General features: G+C 43.7%; 2 protein-coding genes across 4 annotated transcripts in view; one reads left to right on the top strand and one right to left on the bottom strand.

Moving 5' to 3' along the window:
- Positions 1–272: 272 nt before the first annotated feature.
- On the bottom strand, positions 273–10,391 carry LOC147669890 (A-kinase anchor protein 17A-like; the record flags this gene model as incomplete). The annotated part of the gene is made up of 2 exons (XM_086948171.1): positions 10,264–10,391; positions 273–1,046 (listed from the first exon to the last, which is right to left on the bottom strand). A coding segment is annotated over exon 2 (762 nt), but the record flags the coding sequence as incomplete, so codon positions are not given.
- A 32-nt stretch (positions 10,392–10,423) lies between these two features.
- LOC147669891 (arylsulfatase D-like) overlaps positions 10,424–21,796 on the top strand; it is a 567,561-nt gene continuing 556,188 nt past the window's right edge. Inside the window, exon 1 of one of the 3 annotated variants that reach the window (XM_086948166.1) lies at positions 10,424–11,434. The gene's annotated coding sequence lies outside the window, so the exon portion shown is untranslated. The remainder of the gene's footprint in view (positions 11,435–21,796) is intronic. The other 2 variants (XM_086948168.1, XM_086948165.1) reach the window with 2 other exon arrangements.

A 21,796-nucleotide genomic window follows, 5' to 3' on the forward strand; every position in this document is an offset into this window, starting at 1 on the left:
AATGGAAGATTAGATTTTGTTACAGGGCCAGTAGATTTATAAAGCACCCTACCCCACAGACAAGTAGATATTTTGTTAGATTCCACACTTTTGCAACAGAGTATCAAAACACAAACTTTGTAGGACTTACTTGGAGACGCTTTTAAGATAGAAGATTTGCACTTTAACTAAATACCTTTAAAAACAGTAGATAAACTTAGTGGCTGTTTGGGCAACTTAAGAATAAAGATTGCAAGATGAAAATAACTATTCCTAGAGCAGGATAACCTTACCTTGATGTTGCATGCCACCGCCTTCCCATCATCGCCTTTATACATCAGCTTCATTCCTCGCAGAGCATTCATGGCTTTTATAAACCCAGCATATTGCTTGTACTGAACATATGCCTCGAAGTTCAAGTGTCCTCCAAAACTAAAGGTGTGGAAATTCCTACCAGTCATTTCTTCCCTGTAAGGATCTAGCATAGGTATATCCACATTACGTATTTCCCCAAAGGTTTGAAATACTTGAATAAGCACTTCTTCGCTTGGCTTTTCAGAAAGTGAATCTTTTGCGGCAAACCATTTACAAGGCAACCCTTCTAAGTGAATAGTGTCTGGCCTCTCTCCTGGAAGATTTTCATTCATGTCCTTTGCATCACGGAAAAAGGAGTCCCAGTCGTGACGGGTGGGGAAATCAACTTTATATTCAGCAGCGCGTACTTTCAAGATATCAGAGAAACCACTGAGTTTTATTGTTTTGCCATCGAGGGCAGTGAGGAAGGCCTTTACCAAGCTCTTCTTTTCAACTTCTCCTTCAAATCGGATGAAGTCCATGGTACTTTTAGAAATCCTCAAGGTGGAAAACTGATGGTTCTGCACCATGGCTTTTAGCCTTTCCATGACTTCCCAGTTTGAGATGGACTTTCCCGGTTGCTTCAGTTGGGGAAGCGAGACACTGATTGTCATTTTTGTGATGGGTTTTAGATGTAATCCCATTGCAGGACAGAGTTCAACTGCTTCGGATGTATCGTGGACTATAGTTGCAGCTGCCATTGCAAATTCAACCTACAAAACAAAGAGCAGACTATAGTTTTAAGTTGAGCTGCATACATCAGGAATACTCAAAATACCAACGTGGATTCAAATAATAGGAAGGAGCACAACCTGCCAGTCATCTCTTTACAAGGCAAGCCCTATAATCTCCCTATCAGCACCGGATCGGGGCTAACCAGTTCGACTGAGTACTGCACTAAACTGGTGTCAGCCACAACAAAGAGGCAAGTGAGACTGTTGTGGGATGCATCCAACTTGGTCTCAAAGCCAGAAGCTTTGCCAAAGGTAGGGATTATTACTGCACCGACCTAGAGATTCCTGTCACCACCACTCTCCTGCTACTCACCAAGTTGCTGTACATGGACTGGGTCACCTTTTGCCCATAGACCGTCATCTACTCACATTAATGCTTCACTGATATTGCTTCTCCCCACCACCTGTCCTCTATTCACACTACATAGTGTGTGGAGTGGAGTTTCCTCTTCTTACTGCTCCTATTATCTCCTCTCTCACCTCACATAGGCAAAAGTAGGGAACTCTTCTGCAATTAGTGGGACATGCTATTGTTTTTCTAATCCTGTCCAGAGACGCTGGGGCATCATCTCATTGTGCGTGCCATAAGCAAACAAAATATATAGGAAAACATGTGTACTGTTTTGTTTAATCCTGTGCTAAATTGATTGATTTACAAAGCAACCCACACGTGGAGTGAATTTCTATAGACATAAATGTGCTCTGGCAACAATTTATTGAAAATCATCATCAGTAGGGAGGGAGCTTGAGGCCAGTGATTCTTTAAGTTTCTGATAAATTGTTTACTTTTAACTTTTCCACAACTGATAGAGGACTGCCTGCTATCAGGTATGTGCTTTGCAAATTAAATGCCTATTGTATGGTCAATCTTTTTTTGCTACTCGCGACCGCCCTGACACCTTTACTACTCCCCCCTAAAATATTGCTCTCAGAGGTATCAAATTACCAGTTAATTAGAATACTTTATTGCAGTTTTTGGTGCAGACCTTATAAACTCATTGGTTGACGGATTAAACAGATTACACTCCTCAGTGAAAGACTAATTCAACAAAGTTTGGTCTTTAATTGTCCAATGGAATATATAGATCGTTAAAGCAATAATCAATCCATTTCACTCGGAACAATACTCCCAAAAGCTTTCTTATGGCTTAAACATGGAAGTCTCAACTGTAACAAGACATATATAGGGCTCACTTAAATCAATGCCCCATTTGCTGAGCTAAATTCAGGCATCATAATTTTAAATTTCACAGTTCAAATGTAACTTCATGACGTTCACATTGTCGTAGCAGCTGGGTGATAAAGGTGAAAGTGATCACCAGCCCCAGGAAATAGAGTTCAGAACGACTGTGCCTACATTTGAACGCTGCCAGGCACCTCAAGGATCAGAACTCGCCATCAATCTCAAAAGAATCAAGTTCAAGGCAGCTGCAGAAAACAACATGCAGGAAATTGAAAGACAACACTTTGACTTAAGGAGAGGACAAGGAGAAGTCGAGAAATGGGAATGCTTCACCACGAACATGGAAGCATATGCACCAAGATTAAACCACCGACCCAGCAGAGATTCAGCGTCACGAAGCCCACATCACAAACTGCGAAACAAGAAATCAGGATCATTAAAAATTCCATTTATCGTCTATTGAGACAACTCCGCCACCAGCCAAACGACAAAACAAAATTGCAATCACTAAAGAGGCAAAAATGCAACTAAAAAAAACTGAAAAGGGACGCAATTAGAGACACGGAGAATGGCCTTTGGGTAAAATTGCATGACGACACCTAGCACAACAATAGTGCTAGATTTTGGAGCACCATAAATAAATGCATCCACCCCAATCACGACTGAACCTCTTCAAACATCTCAGAGGATGTTTGGGCAAATTAGCTGAGGTCTCACTTCCATTAAGCCACGGAACATAGCGCTAACGTCCTTGAACAACAAAAAACGTTGGAATCCAAAACCACCACTACGGTCTGGGCTGTAAACAACCTTATGGCACCTTGGAAATCAGGAAGAGATATACTCAAAGAGGATCCGTACGTAAACCATACTAATTCCATCAAACGGCAAATAGGAAACGGAAGGAGAGAAGGCGCTCGCGGCCCAAATAGCATCCGTCCAGTCCCCTACAAACAAGAGCCAGCTCTTTGGGCAGAAGCGCTGGAACCCTTATTTGGAGAAATAAGGGAGCTTAACATCCTACCATCCTCTTGGAGGGGTTCAATCATCTCACCAATACACAAAACAACAAAATTACCGTCTAGTTTCCCTAATAGATAATGAGGCTAAATTCTTTGCTGGTAAAATGCTAGAGGAGCTCCGGGCATGGGCCAAAGAAAAATCTGCAAAACCATTACATCAGACTGGTTTAGCGAAATCAGTTAGGACAACTACAAACATACTCAGCAGGGCAATGCTTATGGATAAGGCAGAATCTGCAAGAAGGCCCCTCTACCTATGTTTCATCGATTATAAGGGTACCTTTGACCACGTCAACCGGAATAGACTGGTTTAAACTGCAAAGGTGGGGGCTGCCACAGTCCCTACTAAATCTTCTGATAAACCTGCATACTGACACATGGGTACAGATAAAGCTAGGCAACTGGTCCTTTCTGTCATTCTGTCAATGCGGATTCCAACAAAAAAGGGGCTGAAACAAGGATGCGTTCTGGCTCCCACACTTTTCAATCTGTTTATAGCGGATCTAGTCCCATAATTAATCAGCTGTTACTCACACGCCCCAAAAATAGAAGACATATTGCTACCCTGTCTACTATATGCGGACAACATTGTCCTGATCAGTCAAACAAAAGTAGGGCTTCAACACCTTTTAAATGCTACACACAATTTCTCCAAAGCCAACAACTTACTGATGAATCTGGACAAAACCAGAACCATGATGGTTGGGAAAAAAAAGAAGACAGCCACCTGTTTGGTTCTGGGGAGAGACCAGAATCGAGGACACAACAGAATATAAATACCTGGGAGTAAAGCTAGATAAAGGTGGCTAATTTGTGGCTCAGAAACATAGCATTAGGCATAAAGGCATAGCGCTAACCATCTTCTTAAAAACGTTAAACACAAAACTAAAAAGCCCTTTAATCCTGCCTTTGGCACAGGTGGTCCGCGGAAAGCTGCTACCAACAAATCACCTATGGCAGCAAGGCACAGAAAGGAAGAGATGCCAAAACACTTGATGCCACAGTAACAACTGCATACCGGATCATCTTCGGACTACCTAAATATACATCGTCTGCACAAATTAGACTCGAGTTTGGCCTGCAGAAACAATCAATTGCAAGGCAAGGGGCTTACATCATCAACTGGGAAAAAGTGCGGAAAGCCGAACAGGGAACTCTTAATGAACAGTTATGGAAGGAGATTCAATTACACACTGCAACCCCTGCTGCGGAGTATCTCAACAGCAGTATACAGAACATGGTGCTAAATCAGCTTTGGGAAACACCCACAACAGCCATCACCTTTAAAAAAACTGGTATGGAAGAAAGTGAAACATCTTTCATGGCTGGAGGACAAGGCTGCCTTATCAACAAGCATTTGCAATGCAATAGTTCTCGCATTTACCCAAGGTTGAGCTATTGACATTGCAAATGACAATGCTTTTTATTTTTGTTTTCCTTTTTAAAACATAAATAAAAGGTTGTGTCATTTACCATGCCAATACCTTAAACACACGTAAATGCAAGACCTATTGCATGCTTGTTTTTAATTTTGTTAGACAACTACAAGAAGTCTTAATACAGCTTTACATTATACATTGAAAATGCAAATGTTTGATGTATGTAATGTACTGCTGTATTACGATAGTTATTTTTACATTGTAGCTTTAAAGTACTATAATGAGAGCGGAATAAAACTAAGAGGGTTGGACAGTTTATGGATTTCCCTGTAACTAAGCTTGCGTTTGGTACGAAATTACGGGTGTTCCGCTCTCCGTGATAAAACTTCTCTCACTTCGCTCGCAACAATAAGGATTTCCCATAAAAGCCATCTCCAAATAACAGAAAAGGACCTGTGATTCCATTCAGTATCTCTTGCCGTGTAATCTGTAAGCTTTTCAATTGTGCAAATCCCAATTCTGCAGGCTTTTATTTGTACATCCAATCCTGAGCCTGTTTCTGCGCTTCATAAAAGTCGCATGTGGAAGGCCAGTACCAGCCTCACTGGTGACTTTAAACTCTTCTGTGGTAGACAGCACCCCCGTGATTACGTGGATGCACTCAGGGCTTTAAGTAGGTCGATTCCTGCCTATGCACAGCACCGTCAGTTCTAACTATCGCAGCCAAAGTGGACAAGGCTGAAAGCGGTGCAGTAAACAAACACGCTCAGCCAAAGCAAACGGCGCTGAAAGCGGCACCATAAACAAACAAGTGCAGCCAAAGAAGACTGTGCTGAAAACTGCACCGCAAACAAACAAGCGCAACCAAAAAGGATGGCGCTGAAAATGAAAAGAAAAGAGTGCTTACTGTCTTTTAATGGAGAGCATGTAAAGCCGCCAGTAAAAAATCCAGTCTGGGTGGGCGGGCCAAAAGAGGACAGGGTGGTAACTAGGAGGGACTAAACAAACTCAGTTACGATCATAAGACACTGTTTAGAATACCCAATGACGCAAAATGACGCACACCAATTGAAATTACGGGCGGAGCCGAAACTTAACTTCTAAAAGTATATTGATTCCAGGAAGCACTCGCAGAGCAAGCAGCACATGCATGCTGCAACGCCGGGTGAGACCTAATTAGCATGCTGCATAAATGTCACCAATCTGTGGTAATTAATGTACAGATTCGGCCAATGTATCCATTGCACATAGCACTCAGATACATATATATATATAAATATATAAACATGGTGCATGTGGCGTCCATAGGTAAGGGTACAAGCCTCTGGATGGATGGATGGAGGGATGACTGTAAACTCCTACGTGAAGCCTACATCACAAAATTATTTTAACCTGGGGTACACAAAAAACATAAATATCAGCTTCATGAAATATAGGCTTGGCTTGCTACCATGTATACAGCACTTACCACCTTGGCTAAGGGAGAAAGAAGGTTCCACATGCCGCTTATGTGGATCAGCAACAGAAGACCTGCTGCATATTCTATGCTCCTGCAAAGAACTTTTAAAGGAACGGAAATAACTGTTAAAACGACAATTTAACATACAAGGGGGACGCACAAGGAGGCAAGCAGTACTGCCCCGGTTACTTACCGGTAATCTTCATTACTCCGAGTCCATGTCTTCCTCGCCACAGTAATCACATATGAGCCTCTGGCTCCACACAGAACTCCAAGTAAAAACAAAACAGCGCTCTAGTCTCCCTCTCCCTCCTCCAATATGGCCCCCAGTGGCTCCAGCCAATCCCATAAAGGGACACAGAAGCACCAACACGACCTGAAGAACCAAGCCACAGACATGAAGCCACCACCAGGGCCGGGAGGGAAGGGAAACTATACTGTGGCGAGGAAGACATGGACTCGGAGTAATGAAGATTACCGGTAAGTAACCGGGGCATTACCTCCTCGTCCAGTCTTCCTCGCCACAGTAATCACATATGAGCCGATACCAAAGCAATCAGCTTCATGTAAGGAAATAGACCACACCAGCAGTGCAGTGAAAACATATTTTAATATACAGAGGTATAGCAACAAAAAGGAAACCTCCTAAGGAACCCCCGCCGATAAAACAGAAGAGGCAAAAGAAACAGAACCCCCACCCCCAACCTGGAGGCGGTAATGGGACATGAAGGTATGCGGGGAAGACCACGTAGCAGCCCTGCAAACATCCTCCATGGACACCCCTTTGAAAGAAGCCCAGGATACAGCAACAGATCTGGTGGAACGACCCTGAACAGGAAGGGAGGGGACCTCAGAAACCGAAGCATAGGCCAACATAATGGCCTCCTTAATCCAACGACTGATCGTGGAGAGGGAGGGTTTCAGGCCCTGACGCGACAAACCAAAATTGACAAACAAGTTGTCCACTTTACAAAAGGAAGACGTGCGTGACAAATAAATCAATAAGGCACGACGAACATCCAATAAGTGCAAAAGGGATTCCTCAGCCGAGGACGGATCAGGACAAAGAACCGGAAGAACCACCTCAGCAGACCGGTGAAAATAAGAATCCACTTTAGGAACAAAGGTAGGATGAGGGCGCAAGACCACACGGTCCGACAAAACCAACAAAAAAGGTGCAGAACGAAGGAAAGCACCCAACTCACCCATACGCCTGGCAGAAGCAATCGCCACAAGAAACACCACCTTGAGTGTCAAAAATTTCAAGTCCACCAACTCCAAAGGTTCGAAAGGAGCCAACTGCAAGGAACGTAAAACCAAAGGAAGGTCCCAAGGAGGTGGACACATGATAGGACGGGGGCGTTGGAAAGAAAGAGACTTAAACAGTCTAGCAACCAATAGAGAAACAGAAACCAAAGGGAGGACATGAAAAGCCCGAATGGCTTCCCATTGAGCATGCAGAGTTGAAATGGCCAAGCCCAACACAAACCCATCATTCAGAAAATCCAGAATGCGAGCCGGATCCAAAGACTCCAACGACAGCCCCCGACCAACACACCAAGAAGCAAAATTATCCCAGTGCTTGGCGTAGGACTTAAGCGTAGAAGGCCGTCGGGACTGTTGAATGACACCAGCCACAGTCACCGAACAACCCTCTCTAATCAGGGAATCCCTCTCAAGAGCCAGGCCCGCAGACCCAGGGAACGGAACACAGGCAGAGGAAGAAGAGGACCCAGCAGAGGATAAGGAACGAAGGGCAATGCCCACCCCGGAGACACAGCCAATTCCAATAGAAGGGGAAACTAAGGGCGACGGCTCCAACAAGGAGCAACCAGAAGCACAAAGGACCCCTCCCTCTTGATCTTCCGTAACACAGCAGGGATCAGGGGAACAGGGGGAAATGCATTCAACAGACCCTTCGGCCAAAGGAACGAAAGTGTGTCCACTTTCCAGGCATCCCGGTTACTTTCCCCCAACTAGATACCAACGGACTAAGGGAACCGCTAAAGCAGGAACCCAGCCCCACTCACCTGACCAGCAGGGAACACAGCACTCGGAGAAGTGCAGAAAAAAAGAACAGGTCGTGTTGGTGCTTCTGTGTCCCTTTATGGGATTTGCTGGAGCCACTGGGGGCCATATTGGAGTAGGGAGACTAGAGCGCTGTTTTGTTTTTACTTGGAGTTCTGTGTGGAGCCAGAGGCTCATATGTGATTACTGTGGCGAGGAAGACTGGACGAGGAGGTAATGGCATGCTTCGCATTCACTGATCCACAACTGAACTGTTGCTTAGTAAAATATCTGAGGTTATACGAACAGAAAATGCCGGAATTGCAGCTATAAAAAGCGACTAAATACCCTTTAGCTTCACCCGCCGGTGTAGAGCATCACTTTTAGCAATCATTTATAAATACTAGAAATTTGATGACAGTAGTTTCATGCATGTACTCTTGTTTTTAAATTGAAATTATTTTGTACTGCAATGGTTTTAATTAACTATGCAAATAAAATCCATCGATCTATCTATCTATATCACATTGTCGTACCAGTGACAGGAGTAGTAATTTGTTTATCAATCATTATCCATTTATAATGTTCAATCGCCACATCCAAACGCAAAGCCTGGTCACTATTATACAACAACATTATATGCCAACGTTCAGACTTCTTCTCCATGTGATAACCGACCATTACAAATGACTATGTACTTTTCATTGTTTTTATTTTTTGTAACAAGTTATATCCAGCTCTTTTTAGGCCCTGCCTACTACACAGCACATGTGCTTTCTGTTGCTAGAAATATTATTAGCTTAAATTGGGCTTAAAGCCCACAGATGGCTTACTAATGGGAAGCTTCATTGCAAAGGATTTGCTTGCTTCTTACTCCTTAACTTATGTGGGCCTGCCTTCATTTTCTTGTGTTTTTCCCCCCAGAGTGCTAACGTATTACTGTGTCCTTACAGTGCTTGGTTTTTCAGTTACTACTTTTTTCTTTTTGTTTAAGCACTCCTTGAGCTTGTGTGCGTTTTCTAGCGGTCTCTATAATATGCTTCTCGCTTTTCATTTTATTTGCTGATCCACATTGGACTAGCAAATTGATAAAATAAAAATATTTAGCTGCATCATTTTGGCGGTGCATGGGCCAATAAAATGACAAAACAGGTTCTTTCTTCTTATTTAGCCATGCTGCACAACATCTGTAATCCTACCTAGCTTGGCTAAGGGGCAATGGCAAAGCTTTTAGGCTTTGCCAATGCTGGCTACATTTTGCAGACTCCATTGGTTTTCACAGCTCTTGATCAGTTTTTAAATCAAAGCCAATATTGAAAGGAATACTTCACATTATGTCATAATTAGAAATATTTCGATATGTGGCTGCCAAACACAAATGTCTCCTAAACAGAATGCCGCAGTTATACATGTGTAGATGACTGGATACACAAACGTTATGAAAAGAGAAAATTATAGAGGATTGCATAGAGAACGCGGGGAAGGCTGGGTTTATTTGATTAAATTTCGGAAGAACATCAAAATGTTATAGATGGTAATCGACTGAGTGTTTTCAGAAATCTGGCAAGCGATGAAAATAAATGTGTTGCCATTAAACGGAAGAGAAGCCACAGGAAAGCGCTTAATACACACATTTTACAATGGATATACTCATGCCATATGACAATTATTTCATGAGGTTTTATTGCAAACGTCTGATGCTCGTGCACGAACATAGTTGAATAGGTTACCATACATTTGCTTATTAACTCGTTTTAATCAAATTGATAATACTCAGGTTTCCCTATTCTATTCCAATTTCTGAAATAATTCTGGTACTTATATGCCAGATAGAGTCATTATAATTTCAGGACTACAAATAGTAGATCAAGACTACAAATAGTGGAATGAAACACTCAAACCCGGACTTAACTACTTACGAGCATCAGTATATTGCAGCTGCTATGTATGCTCGGTTTCAATGTATTTCCCTTTTGAGCACACGCAGAATGGGTCGTTACAAATCATTTGCAACCCAATATGCCACATAGCCCGTTATCTCAACATACTTTTCCATGAGTTTAAACGCATTCATAGTGTGTTCTAGCAGACGCATTTGGTAGATTAACAATTACAATATATTACCAGACCATAGCTCACTACTTACATAGATCTTCGGTAAATTCAGGATGTCTGATGTCCGCACTCGGCAATCCGCTATAGATCTTTTAGACGGATGTCATTTGTGCGTAATTATATCACTTCCGGGTCGTATAACAACCAATCCCCCAGCAAAACTTTTACCGGAAGGCGTATGTGAGCTGGAGGTACTGCTAATGCGCAAGGCGACCAAGGGATAAAACCAAACAGGCACATTATCCAATCCTAGTGCCCTAACCAGAAGTCCGAAGAGCTTATTGGCTGTGGAGCCGGCACGTGCTTTTGTCCGAGCAATCCCCCTATAGTTGGAGATTGCATCCCAGTCCAGAACAGTTGGATGTGGTTGAGACGTGCGTTGTGCGTGGTGAGTTATTCACGGAAAGAAGCGTCGGACAGGCTAAGCCGGGCTCTTACCGTCTACCTGTGGATGGGTTGGACTGCATGGCGTTGTCGTTCCATTGGCGCTAAGAGTGAGCTGTGGTTTAGCTCGCACACTTTTTTATTGACATCTGGCTGCCGAGCATGCTGTTTTGGCTGGGCTGCTATCTACTTCCTACGGCTCTGCTCTGCTCATGAAATCTTATGGGGCGTGTCTGGAACCTAGAGGGGATAACGCATGATACGGGGTGGCCAGTAAACATCATGTGACATTTGTAGCATTATTGCCACTGGATATTCAGCGTGTGAAGAGACTGTTGCGTGATTCATATCCTGCTGCTACACTGATTTTTCCATAGCATCGAACTTCGGAGGCATGAGTTTACCGGGCAGGACCTTTTTCTTAACCACCCTGTATGAGACCTAGGCGCAACGCCCTTTGGGCCAAGAGGGCGGCAGCTTGAGCGGCTGAAGGCTCGGATGGGCAGTGTCTGCAGACTTATCACCGCTACACCCAAGTTTTTTTACAGTTCTTTAAAATAGTATTTACATCCCTTTCGAACTGGCTATCCGAGTCTATGTTTCGATAACTAGTTCCGGGTTGGGTCCCCAAGCTGCCTATTCGCTATTCCTTAAATTTGTATTTAATTTTTTCTGCCACAGCCGGAGAATGCATTTAGTTTAAAGGCATCCCACAAGAAGGTGAAGCCGCATTTCCAAAATAAAAATACCAGCCATTGGTTGTTTAAAGAGTCTGCAAAGGCCTCGCCTTGAAACTAAATAGGGCTGTAAATAAAATGGTATGTATTAATTTGTAACATGACTTTTCTGTTTTTGTGTCCTTTTCATTAAACTTAAACTGTAATTATTAGTCATGGATCGGATTATTAATGTAGCCCCAGAACACATTTAAAAGAGCTTTCTATTTGCTGTTTGAAGTATGAACAGATAAGTGCTAAAAATACCGGGTTTAGGTGATTTTGCTTATTTTTGTACTGACTGGGACATCAAAATACTGGTGGTGCCGTTAGAAATCCGATCAGCTGGCAACCCCAGTCAGGATAGTGAAAGTTTGTTGCAGGATCAGCCCATTATTTATTTTCTCCACCCTCCATCCCTGATTGATGCCATCATAGCAATAGTTGAACATATCTGATACCCAATGCCAACCGTCAATACAATACTGAGTTACTCCAGTTGTCTGGGTATACATCCTGAATTCAGACAGCTCGCTTCTCATTCCCATCACTCAACCTTTACCTGTACGCTCTCCCTGCACTCGCAGCGATCACATTGCTCACCATGAACTCACGCCATTGGCCCTCCTCCCCTCCACTTGCATGAGCACATCACTCACCTTGCACGCACATGACACTCCATACACTTGTCACTTTCCCCGCTCACCCTCCACTCACAGCGATCACACTACACTCACGCTGTTACCCTACACTCACACTGTTCATCCTCCTCTTACTCTGTGCTCACACAAACTGTTCACTCATGGTGACCACACTGCACTCATTCCCATCGCCATGAACTCGCACCATTCTCCCTCCACTTAACATGTGGTCACATGAGCACACTGCTCACCCTGCACTCAGTGATCACCCTGCACTCAGACCACTCACGCTTTTCACCATCCACTTACACAAGCACCATACTCACCCTGCAATAATGTGGCATTACACTCACCTGTCACTCTCACTGCTTACTTTGCAATCTTACTCAAGCAAGCACATCACACTCCATGGATTAATTCCTCTCACTCTGGACTGTCACCCGCACCCAAACTCGTATTTCACATCACTCACGTGCAGTCACTCCTCTCAACCTACTCGCACAGTCCCATCGCTCACTGTGCACTCACTTAGCACTCCTGTCTGTCACACAGCTTACCCTTCACTCCCATCTTCACGCAAATGGGCACAGCACTCGCATCACTCAAACAAGCACAGCACTCACCCTGCACTCCCCCTTTTCACCCTGCACTCCCACGGACAAACCTCTCATATTTCATTCATACAGGCACTCTTCATCCTGCTTGCCTTCAGGACAATAGTCTGCCGAAACTCATTGGGACTCACCACTCACTCTGCACTAATTCTTTTTACCATTCCCTCTCGGAGATCACCCTTCACTCTCGCTGCTCATCTGCAGCTCACATAGGCACACCACTCACACTGCTCACACCACCCTGCACTCGCTCCTCTCATTCTGTAAGCGCACTTCACCTGACTCTCACATGAGCCTGACTCTCACATTGCATTCATCCAGCTCAGCTGACACTCATATCTGCACATTTTTACCCTACACTTGCACCACTCAAGCTGCACTCACTCACACTACTCTCCATCATCCAGCACTTACATGAGCACACCTCTTTATCTGCACATATAAAAATTACACAACTCACATAAATATACACATTTCTACAAAAGCACCCACACAATACCTGCTCTTTTTCGTGGTACTAGATGCCTACTTAATTCCATCTTCAACAACAGTGCTGGTGCAAGAAGGGAGAGTGGACTGAGAATATGGAAAGGCACAAGGAGGGAGATTAGGGCTGAGGCTTTGGGGTATGGTGTTGGATTGCGGATCATGTGACCCCTTCATTCATTCCTGGCTTTCCATTCACCACAATGCTTTATTCCAGCACACATCGTTTTTTATACATTGTACGTTGGGTCTTAAAGTACTAAAATACAAAGAGTTATTGGATGAAAGGTTGCCGAAGAAGTCAAGCATTTCGTAAGCTCAGTTGGAATGCTGTGATAGTACATGTTAGAACGTGGGTTAGTTTATTTCCACGCTCTTTAACTGCTTGATCACATGTGAAACCAAATATAATCCCTTTACAGGTATTTTAGGGAAGTGCTCTTTTCATTCACATCATACTTGTAACAAACATTGACATGCCATTATATTATTACTAGCAGCCCGCCCCAGCGTTGCCTGGGGCAGAAAGAGGCTGGGGGCAGTACACCCGCTCCTGCCCCGACCCCCTCCCGCACCGACTCCCTCCCGCCCGACTCACTCGCGCCCCCCCTCCCGCCCAGACTCACTCGCGCCCCCCCTCCCGCCCAGACTCACTCGCGCCCCCCCTCCCGCCCAGACTCACTCGCGCCCCCCCTCCCGCCCAGACTCACTCGCGCCCCCCCCTCCCGCCCAGACTCACTCGCGCCCCCCCCCCTCCCGCCCAGACTCACTCGCGCCCCCCCCCTCCCGCCCAGACTCACTCGCGCCCCCCTCCCGCCCAGACTCACTCGCGCCCCCCTCCCGCCCAGACTCACTCGCGCCCCCCTCCCGCCCAAACTCACTCGCGCCCCCTCCCGCCCAGACATTTTCATTTACTGCTGCCTCCTTCTTTCCTCCCCCTGCATCACAGTCTCACTTTCCCTTTCCTTACCTGTGCCGCCGCTCCTCACTGCACAGCCCTCCTCCTTCGTCGTCATCACACACGTCGAGGCCAGCGCTAGGTCCCGGCCGGCGCTACTTTCAGGGGACTACTTTGTTTACAAACGTATTTTTTTAAAATTTACTTTTTAAAAAAAATTTATATAGCCTATGTCCATCTACACACCCTGACATTTTCATAGATTGTTTCGGGTGTGTAGATTGGCGCTGTGGTTCCCGAGTTTACCTGGCCAAAATGCGCAAGTTCTCTCTTTATAATAGTAGTATAGATTATTGAATAGCGTGCAGAGAATATTTTTTATTAAGCTTCACTAAAAGGCAAGTATAGCAGAAGCAACAGGGCAAGCTTTTCTAACACAATAAAAACAGATTGACAAATGGTAGTATGACTGGCAGTGTGTGTGAGTGTGACAGAGTGCAAAGGTATAAAAGAGTGCAAGAGATATAGTGAGAATGTGAGTGTGCTTGTGTGTTATGTGTGCAAATGTGCTGCTGGTCTGGCATACTTTAGGTTATTCTTGCCTTATGGACAAGGTCACTAATAGTATATGAATGAGAGGTGTTACCTATGGCAAACTGCATCCCCGAAATACTATGAAGACTCTGTCATTGGCTGTGGGGACTTGAACTGCTAACTGACAAAGCCACTAACCCAGTCATACCCAACGGCAGGCCCCTCAGAACATGCACCCCCAAACCTCGCCTAAGGTCGTGACATGATGCACGTAATTCTTTGCATATGGGATGTATCCATAGCAAAATGTTGAAACTGATATTTTAGGTAACTCTTGTCATATGATTTCCTGGACTCATTTTATAGTGGGTGTCAATGGCAAAATGCTCACTCTTGTTGAACAGAGAGAATTTTTAGAGGTATCCATGACTCGCTGAAGCATCCATGGTACATTTCTGGCACGGTCATATTGAATATACTTCTTGGCATAAGGGGCTCACCCATGACAAAATTATGACCTTGGTCTAGTGGCAATTTGTGTGAAGTAACAGGCCCAGGCAAGATAGAGAAAAGGCAATGTGAGTAAAAGAAACAATTTGTGCACTGAAAGTAGAAAAAGTATTCAATTTAATAAATTCAATATAAATGATAAAAGTACTTTATGATATGTATACTTAAAAGTACATAGAATAAAACGTTTAATATATCAATAGTTTAATACAGTTTAAAGCAATATGGATGCTAATAGCCCAATTCATATGGGAAGACAAGACGGTTTCTTCTACGCGTTTCGACACAGGCGTGTCTTCATCAGGAAAATACCATCTTTAATGGTGAATCTAAAAACAAGTGAACAGTTTTAAAAATAAAATAGTATACAAGTTGTAATATAAAGTGCATATACATAGAACAATTTGTTGTACAGTACATTGCCTTCAAATTGATGAGTGAAACATAATATACCGCTATTAGCATTTTCTTCTAACAAAATGTCTACTTCTAACATTTGGTGGACCAATTGGTTTACAAAATCATGATTAATTTCTTTAAGGATAGTAAAGGGTATGTAGAGAAAAATGAAAATGAGGAAAGGATAGAAATGAGGACTAGAAGATTAGCCACACTGACACATTATTATGAGAGTAAATCAAGAATGATGAACCACGAAAAAAGGGGTATCTATAGCATGTAGGGTTGCAACAATATATATATGTTTATACTGGGACTCTATACATGGAGAGGATTGTGCATTTAAGTTGGATTTTATTGATAACCCATAAAGAGGAGACTTAAGCTAAAGACTGACTTTGTTTTGTTATTAGATAAAAAGCGTCTAAGTCGTCTATTATTGTTGTTGTTTGCTTAGTCTATCTTACCTTATTATAAATCACAAAGAGGTGGTGAATATTGATCAAAGGTAACAATATGACGACCAGTTAACTTGGAGATGGCGTCGGTATAGAAACTGGAATGAAAGTAAGAACGCTAGATGAAACTGGGGAATATTAAAAGAGTACATTAAAGAAAGCTGTGATGAGAAATGTCCAGAATGTGTGAAAGAATAGGGGGTGTATAGATACCTGTAAGCTCAGTTGGACTAGAATACTGTATAAAGCTGTAGCTGCCGGTTTAAAGGTTGCTGGTTAGAGACTATCGGTAGGCTCTAGGGCACCTGAGTTTGTGGAGCATGGATGGTTTCAGCGAGAGGCGTTACAGGCATATGGTAACATCACTTTGTGCCCTATGATATTAAGATACATAGTAAATATTCTAGATTCAGGAGCATCAGCCATGCTGGTGCTCCTGGATCTATCAGCCGCATTTGATACGGTGGATCATGGCAGCTTGCTGTCACGGCTGAAGAATATAGGTCTGAAAGATAAAGCATTGAGCTGGTTACAATCTTATCTAACAGATCGCTCCCAGAAAGTAGCGCTGGGCACCTTCACCTCAAAACCAAAACACCTTACATGTGGCGTCCCTCAGGGGTCGGCGCTCAGCCCACTACTTTTTAATGTCTATTTAGCCCCTCTCTTTACCCTGATCTCAAAATGGGGAGTCAAGGCGATTTCGTATGCAGATGATACGCAATTAGTCTTCCCCTTCTCTGACGTATCTGAAGCAGTCTTCAGCAATTTGAGGGCCTGCCTTCGGGATATTGCTAGCTGGTTGAATTCCAACAAATTAAAGTTGAACGCTGGCAAAACGGAGGTTGTCTTTTTTGGCAAACACAATCGCCCCCCCCCCTCGGACCTGTGGTGGCCTCCTGAAATGGGTCCAGCCCCTTCACTCATGCGAAGAATTTAGGCGTGGGCTGGGACGAGGGTCTCTCATTTTCGTCACACATACAACAGGTCACAACTGGTTGTCTTTTCAAACTTAGGAACCTTCGAAAGTTCCTTGCACTTCTGCCAGCAGACTGCCGAAAAATGGTGGTCCATGCAACAGTTACATCCAGATTGGACTACGCAAATGGCCTATATCTCGGCCTACCCAAATACCTGGTACATCGCCTGCAGATCGTGCAGAATGCGGCTGCGAGACTGCTAAAACACATCCCTTTCAGACAGCATGTCTCTCCGCATCTACATGATCTGCACTGGCTCCCTGTGGCTTGTAGAATAAAGTTCAAAGCTCTAACCTTGTCGTTTAGAGCACTGAAGGGGTCCTGTACCAACTATTTAAAACTCAGACTCCCCAGATATCACCAGGAGAGGTGCCTGCGCTCCAATTCTCGACTTCAGCTCCTTGTTCCACGCGCCAAAAAAGCTAGACTTGGAGGCAGGTCTTTCTCTGTTGACACGGCCTTACTTTGGAATGCCCTGCCTACTACCATCCAAGCTGCCTCTACAGAATCTAGTTTCAAGAAACTACTAAAGACTTGGCTCTTTGCCCAGAATAGATAAGCACTCTCCCTCCTTTTTTGTGCTCTCCTCTTGAACAAGTTCTGCATTTTTAGCGCCTGGACACCTCCTAGTGAGGTAGCTGTTCGCGCTCTATAAATATCAGTATTACTTGCGAACAGTGATTATTGTACATTGTAGGACCATAAAATGATCCGACGGACATGACTGTCATTTAGGTTTCGTGCTCCAGTAGATTGACAGTATAACATGCATTAAATACCTGGATAGGAATAGCACATATGGTAAAGTGCGGTTGAGCAGCGTGTTATGTCGAATCTTCCCCTTTCCATTCGAGACAATTGTGAATAGGCGAAGATTCACTGTTGAAATAATAATATGCCCCGATAATTTTAAGGAAGGGGCCCGGGGGCATGTGTATCATTCAAATGACACGGGTTGGTAGTTCAAAATGCAATAGATATAGTGAATACCTTGATTAAAGTGACGCATATGGTAAGGTGCGGTCCATAGGGTGGCGCGTTGTGTCGAATATTCCTCTCTCAGTTCGGGACAATTATGAGTAGGAGGAATCTCGCTGTTAAAATAATGATACACGCCGGTAATTGTAAAGAATGAACCCGGGAACATGTATATCATTTAAGTGACACGCCCCTAATAATTAGCAGTTCAAAATGTAATTGTACATAATATCTGTGCTAAAATTGCGTGCATGATGAAATGCAGTTCATGAGGCGGCGCGTTTTGTCGAATGTTCCGCTCTCGATTCAAGGCGTATTATTAATGAGCAGGCTCTTTCTGTTAAAGTAATAGTACATAACCCGAGTCAATTAAAGTCAGGCAAATGGTCACATTTGACTCCGAATGGAGCGACGAAAGCTAGCGGTAAGGGTACATACCTGAATACAGGGCCGTTGGGTTCTCGCAAAGTAATCTGTAATTTCTCCAACCGGCAGCAACGGATGTAAGGTGGCTGTTGGTTGGTTTATATATGCAGCAAGGTAATAGGACGGGTTTGTATGTCCCGCCTATCCTTAAAGTGAGAGGTGCCTGAGCTTGAGGTTGAGCAGAAAGGGGCTACGATCAAAATCAACAGAATGGTATAACTGCAGAATCTCCTATATGTAGCATAATGTATGAAAACTGGAGCTGATGATTGACCTGGTGAATATGGGATAAATTGGATTATCTATCAACATAGTAACAAGTCTTAAACAAAATTGAGACGTACATCTAGAATAGAACCTAAACAGGCAGGAGTGGCAATCTTTCTTGTGAATGAGCAGTTATATGATGGCGTTCTCCCATGGCCGTTCGTTATTGAGACCGTGATGAAAGGTGTCAAGAGAAAATATCCAGAACACCTTCTTTTTTTTTTTTTTTTTTTTTTTTTTTTTTTACGAACTAGGTCCCCGCCATTGTCAGCGGAGTTGTGGATCTTTTCTAGAATGCGCCATTTGATGTCCATGGGTTAATGTTTAAACTCTAGGAAATGACTGACTAGAGGTGCTGAGTGTTTCCCTGTTTTAATAGCTGACCTGTGTTCTGTGAGTCGGGTTTTGATGGTGCGGGAGGTTTCTCCCACATATCCCAGGTTACATGGACATGTAATTAAGTAGATGACATTACGTGTATTACATGTCCATAGTTCTTGTGCACAGATTTTATAGCTGTTAAACAACTGAGTTTCTCCAGTGAGTATGCTGTTACAAGATAAACAGGCTGCGCAGCGAGTAGTACCTCTAACTGGATTAGTGCCATCAATGGATTTCTGGATGGATGGTTGGTTAGTAACTGTAGCAGTGTATCTGGATCGTACTATCATGTCTTTAAGATTCGTATTGAGACAGTGAGCAAAAAGGGGCTTAGGTATCTTTTTTTGGGTTTGATCTACATTTAGCAGATGCCAGGTGGAGTTGATTACTTGTTTAATAGAAGAATCTAGTGTGGAATGTTTGGTTATGCATACAAGTTGGGAGTCTTGCTTTGGTTTTATAGCATTGAACAAAGAATCTCTATCCTAGAACCGTGCCCTCTTGTAGGCTTCTCTAACTAGTCGATGAGGGTATCCACGGTCCAGAAATGTCTTCTTCATAGCTACTGCTTGGATGTCATAGTCTTTTAAGTTCGTACAATTGCGCCTGACTCTAAGGATTTGTGAAAAGGGAATTTTTTGGTTTCTCGGGTGGTAACTTTGGAAGTGGAGGAGGGTGTTTCTTGCTGTTGGTTTGGTATATAAATCTACCTCCAGTTTCCCATCTTTGTGTCTAATTTAAATATCTAAAAATTCTACTTGTTGACAGTCAGTGTGGGCTGAAAAGCGTAGATTGACATTGGTCAGATTTAACCAAGTCAAAAATTCCTTCAGAGTCTGTTCCACTTCGGTCCATATAAAAAAGATCTCATCAATATATCGATACCAATGGTCTAGTGGCAGTCATTTTTTTATTTTAACTCCTTGCGTGCTCACGACGATGTCAGCTCGTCATGAGGCACGGTGGACGTGTGCTGATGACGAGCTGAGCTCTTCATGACACTCGCGGCGCTCACACGTGGGGCTAATTCCCCGGCTGTGCAGAGCGCTCTGAAAAACGGGCGTGGTCATGCACAGCGCCACCGTGCAGCGTAACGAGCCGAGCTCGTCACAAGCACTGTGGCGTTGCGCGTGCCCCCCATTCTCCCCCCAGCGCCGCAGGGGTATTAGCCCAGCGGCGAAGGTGTTAAACATTTGAATAAAATGTGATCTACTCCTAGGAAAGACCAGGCTTCCCTGTTGTGCCACAAAAGTACTGGAATATTTCATTAATGCCCTACAAGGGTCTGGAAGGTTTTAGAAATTCCCAGGGGAGTCGTCTACTCTCCCTTGAAACATCTATAGAAATCTTTTACATTTTTTTGCTTGCTCGAATTTGGGGGAAGTATCACCCCCCCACCCCTTGCCTAGATTTTTTTCCTCATTAAGTAGCTATGTGGTTAGCTCTGACCCCCATTCCTGGAAATCTTTGTCCTGCCTGATTCCTGGCAGCAGGACTGGCTTTAGTTTGGTGTCACCGGTGCAGCTGCACCTGGTGTTGACTTTGATGGGGGGCGCTCTATTAAAAAAATCTTTGTGTTTAAAAGCACAAGAACTTCTTGTGCCTCAGGCAGTTTTCAGGCAAGTCTAGAGATTAATATTCCTACTAGTGAGGGTTCGGAATTTTGTATAGTGGTACTTTTGGCTCATCGTAGAGTAGCACACCGTGTTAATGTGCCTGCTGCAAAGAACATGTACCTTGCAGATCACATAACTGAGTGTGAGTAAACTATATATATATATTTTTTTAGAGTTTTATATAGCGCGAACTTGAACCGATTAGGTTATCAGAGCACTTTACATAGCACCAGTTCCGTTACATGTTATCAAAGCACTTTACATAGAATCAGTTATGTTACATAAGGAACACATTTCTTTTTGTTCTAGTGAATAGGGTTATCTCTTCACACGGGGGAAGGGATACACCTGGCTATACTCCAACAGTCACACAGGCGACTAGTCGTTAAAGCTATATCTCTAAACACAGGGAGGGGATACACATGGATATAATCTAAAAATCACATAGGATACTAGTCAATAGAGTTATCTTCTATCTACACAGGAGGGATATGACTGGAAATACTCTAAGGGTCACATAGGAGTGGTAGAGAGTACAAAGGTCCACTGCAAACACTAGTGATAAGAGTCAACTACCTACACATAGGAAGGGAAATGACTGGTTAAACTCTAAGAGACGCATAGGGGTGGTATATGGTGTAAGGACTTCAGCGAATACCAAAGCTTAGCATTTTTGCAATAGGTCAAAGATGCAGTCACAGCATAGAGGAAGGGTGGGTGGGATCCAAGGTATGGAGGGAAGGGCTAGAGTCCAGCGAAAACTGTCCGAAAACAGCAGCAAAGTGTCATTCAGGATAGCACGCATGTCGAGAAGTCCAGGAGAGAAGGTGGGAGCCCAGGAGGCGCATCGCCATCTTGGAGAGCTATGAGCTATGAGTAGCACAATTTAAAAAAAAATAAAAAATGAAATTTACATCATAGAGAGGCTGCGGAGAGATAAGGTGCACTGTTGGAGAGTGATAATGAGGGAATTCACGGAGAAGGAGTTTATGGGGAGGGGAGCGCCAAAAAGAGAATGTTATAAAGACAGCTGCCAGCGCTCAAGCTGACCCTGGCTGGTAGTCCTAGCCCCCCACCCCCGAAGTTCGGGTCTAGTTTTGCCCCTGATGACACAGTTGTACAGGTCGCATTCTGCATTGCACCCATGCTCTCAAGCATTTGAGACACTTTAATATGAGATCATTCCGTTATGATGTTCTTTTTGTAGGTTGATTGTCTCATCTGGTAAAAGAAATACCTTTTCCATGAATGTTGTTTTGGCATTTGAGCACAATAG

This window comes from Lissotriton vulgaris, unplaced genomic scaffold, assembly GCF_964263255.1.
Source record: "Lissotriton vulgaris unplaced genomic scaffold, aLisVul1.2 SCAFFOLD_269, whole genome shotgun sequence".
NCBI lineage: Eukaryota > Metazoa > Chordata > Amphibia > Caudata > Salamandridae > Lissotriton > Lissotriton vulgaris.